A 3,062-nucleotide genomic window follows, 5' to 3' on the forward strand; every position below is an offset into this window, starting at 1 on the left:
TCAGCCCGTGTGAAATGGAATTGGTGGTCTCATTTCCAAATGGACACATGTGCACATCCCCAAAAAGCGTGGGCTTGATTCAGCCCAGGGGCATACAGGTTTCTATTAGCATACCCCAGCAGTGTAGCTCTTTGGTGGGGAAAAGGTGCCCACAATCCTGCTCCACAGTGAGTGATTGTAAAGCAAGGAAGGGGCATGCCTGAGACATGCTAGTTCAGAGCAACCTCAACCCACAAAGTCATAGGGAGTTCTGGATGCAAATATAGGGTCAGATTATGCAACCCTCATTCATGTTGAGAAGTACTTTACACATTGAGGAGTTCCACTTAAGTCAATGTGATTATTTGCAAAATAAGTCAATGTGAGTAAAGCAGGAAGACCTAAATTTGTGCCTGCGATGTGGATAGGCAGAGGATCTCTGGCTCCGGGGCAGTCAGTCTGGAACCTTTGCTGACACTAAACCCACACAAACGCTTTTCAAGAAAACAGGAGACACCACTCATGGTTGGGATTTGTGTTACCATTTATAGGAAATAGTTTCAATTCTTATTTTTTACAAACACCAAGACAAAACAAGAGGCAAAAGGAACAATTAAGGAGGTGGTTCTTAGTACAGGTTTCACTGTTTTTATATTTTCAAATAAAAAATTCCACTTATATTAACTGAGCCCCCACAGTTCCTATTGAAGTAGCTCTCCAGTAGGCAACACTTTCAGGTAACCATTTGGTTTTCAAATAGAGTTTTGTTTGACTGTTAGTTAGAACTACTTTTATTTGGCAATTGATTTTTGCTGGTCCTTTGGATGGTGGCTTAAGAGACAGAGTTCAGTGAGCATCAGATGAAAGCAATCTTCAAAATTAGCTAGAAGTGGTCACTTTTCAAAAGCTTTCCCCTTCTGCTCCCAGAATGTTGAGAGACACAGCACTTTGATTAACTAACGCTGGATGTTTTCTGACTCCCCTGACGTGGGGATTTCAAAAACTCCTTAAGGACAAAATAATAGCAAATTGCATCCAGGCAGCAGTTGAGGTTAGCCCAGCAGAGGCTGATCTGAACAAAAGAGAGTATGATTTGCTGAAGACTGTTCTTGATGACCTCTTTTTTTACCAAATAATACAAGAACAACATCACATGGAAAGGGGTGAAACAGACGACAAATGTGGCTAGGTTTGCCATGACTATCTTCACTGATTTACTTGTGTCAGTAAGGGGATCGTCTGGCCTTCTGCTCCGTTTCAAGCATATGATGATCTGAACTGTGCAGAAGATCATTGCTATCAGGCTGCCAGAAAACGCAGTCTCCAAGGTGACAAGCACAGCTGGGTTTCCCCATGTTTTATTAGAGAAGCCATTGAAGCACGCAGTGGGTGTGTTATCATAGAATTGGTAAGTTCCGGCCCAGACACCCACACAGACGATGGAACAGACCATAGCAGCTTTCCTGGTGGATCTCAGGGAAATGGCTAACAATGGATGTCGGATGGCGATATATCTGTCCACACATATACATGCAGAGATGAGAATGCTCCCATACATGTTCGCAAAGTAGAGACTTTCCAGGAATGAGCAGAATGCAGACCCCACGTTCCATTTCTTCTGGGAGCCATAGGAAATGATTTTAAAAGGAAGGGTAAACAGCAGTAAGGTATCCAGAGTAATAAGTGACACCAGGTAGATTATTGATTCTGTCAGCTTCCTGATCTTACAAAAGGCAAACCACAAAGCCATCGCATTGAACAGCAATCCCAGGACAAATGTGGGAATGTACACGGTTATCTGGAACAGCTGCACATAACTTTCGATGGAGCTATTCGCCATATCTCCAGTTTTACTGAAAAATAAGGAAACATACTCATGTTCACATTGAAGAAGTCAGAATATAGATTTTAGAGCCTGATCCAAAGCCACTTGAGGTCAGTGGAAAGACTCCCTTAATGAACATCATTTTGTTTTAAATATGGGGACCACTGAGCATCCTACTCAGCGCTAGATCATACCCTGTAGGGCCAATCCTGAATGGCGTGGATCTACACTACCCCAGGGGAAGCTTGAGGGCAGACTGTGTTTTGGGGAAGCACAGACTCCTGGAGTTCAGTGGTGTGCAAAGTCCTCCACCCTTAAAGATGGTGCCTCCTGTTGTCCCAGTGTGCGTAGCTAACTTTGTAGTTGGAGATGGGGTCAAGTCCATGACCCCACCAACTCTTTGGAGTGATGCGGGCCCGTGGTGGGTGATTGGAGAATCCTCCCTGTGTTCCCTGGATGTCAGGGACTGTAACTGGGACTAATCCTTGCACTAATCCTGAGAGAAATGGTCAGGAGATTTCAAGTGGGATAGTTTTGGTTGAAATTAACAGCTCAGAAGCAAAATGAGAAATAAGAACATGTGTTTTTTAGCCACATGTTTAACTTACCATAGGCTATATATTACTCTCCGTATACGGCAGTCCAAGCTCCCAGGTGGAGACAGTGAATGTGTAGCAGATCCTTCCTCAATAAACAGGGTGTTAGAATCCACACGGGACTCTAACCACTGAGCTGCAGTGGTGAAATATTCCACTGTTTCTTGATGAATTGAAACTCCAGTTTGATTCAACGCTCCCAGACTCTTCTGAAAACAGAGCTCTTGTTTGTCTCTGCAATTCCAGTCTCCTGCAGAAGCTGTTGTAAATGCAAATGTTTAATAACTCCCTGTCCTTTCTTCAGTTATTCAAAACAACCATTTCTTCTCACAAACCCTCTTTATTAGCTCCGTGCCACTGCTTGACAAAGGTATGTGACTTCAATATCGTCAAATGCTACCAGGAGATTGCCGCTCCCTCTACCTGATGCACTTCCAGTATGACTTTGAGTTCAACACACTTTCATTTCAGTGTCACCAATGTACTGTAAATAAAAATGTTCCTGTACTTGAGACCAAGTTACTTCCCCATTATCTCACATGGCAGAGCACAACGACATGACTGGATAGAGATTAAGATCAGCACAGAGGAAATTTGCAATTTGTTCTATTAGCCTCTAGCAATTGCAGCTGGATTGGAAAGTGGAGAGGATGCTTGCAATT

The 3,062-nt window shown here is 43.4% G+C and overlaps 1 protein-coding gene across 1 annotated transcript; it reads right to left on the reverse strand.

The window, feature by feature from the left end:
- Nucleotides 1-486: 486 nt before the first annotated feature.
- On the reverse strand, nt 487-3,062 carry LOC119567053 (G-protein coupled receptor 55-like). Its single transcript, XM_037908851.2, has 2 exons — nt 2,413-3,062; nt 487-1,832 (listed from the first exon to the last, which is right to left on the reverse strand). The coding sequence occupies exon 2, from the start codon at nt 1,817-1,819 to the stop codon at nt 932-934; it is 888 nt and encodes a 295-aa protein (XP_037764779.1). The 5' UTR covers nt 1,820-1,832; nt 2,413-3,062; the 3' UTR covers nt 487-931.

The sequence above is a fragment of the Chelonia mydas genome, chromosome 9 (assembly GCF_015237465.2).
Source record: "Chelonia mydas isolate rCheMyd1 chromosome 9, rCheMyd1.pri.v2, whole genome shotgun sequence".
In the NCBI taxonomy this organism is placed as follows: domain Eukaryota; kingdom Metazoa; phylum Chordata; order Testudines; family Cheloniidae; genus Chelonia; species Chelonia mydas.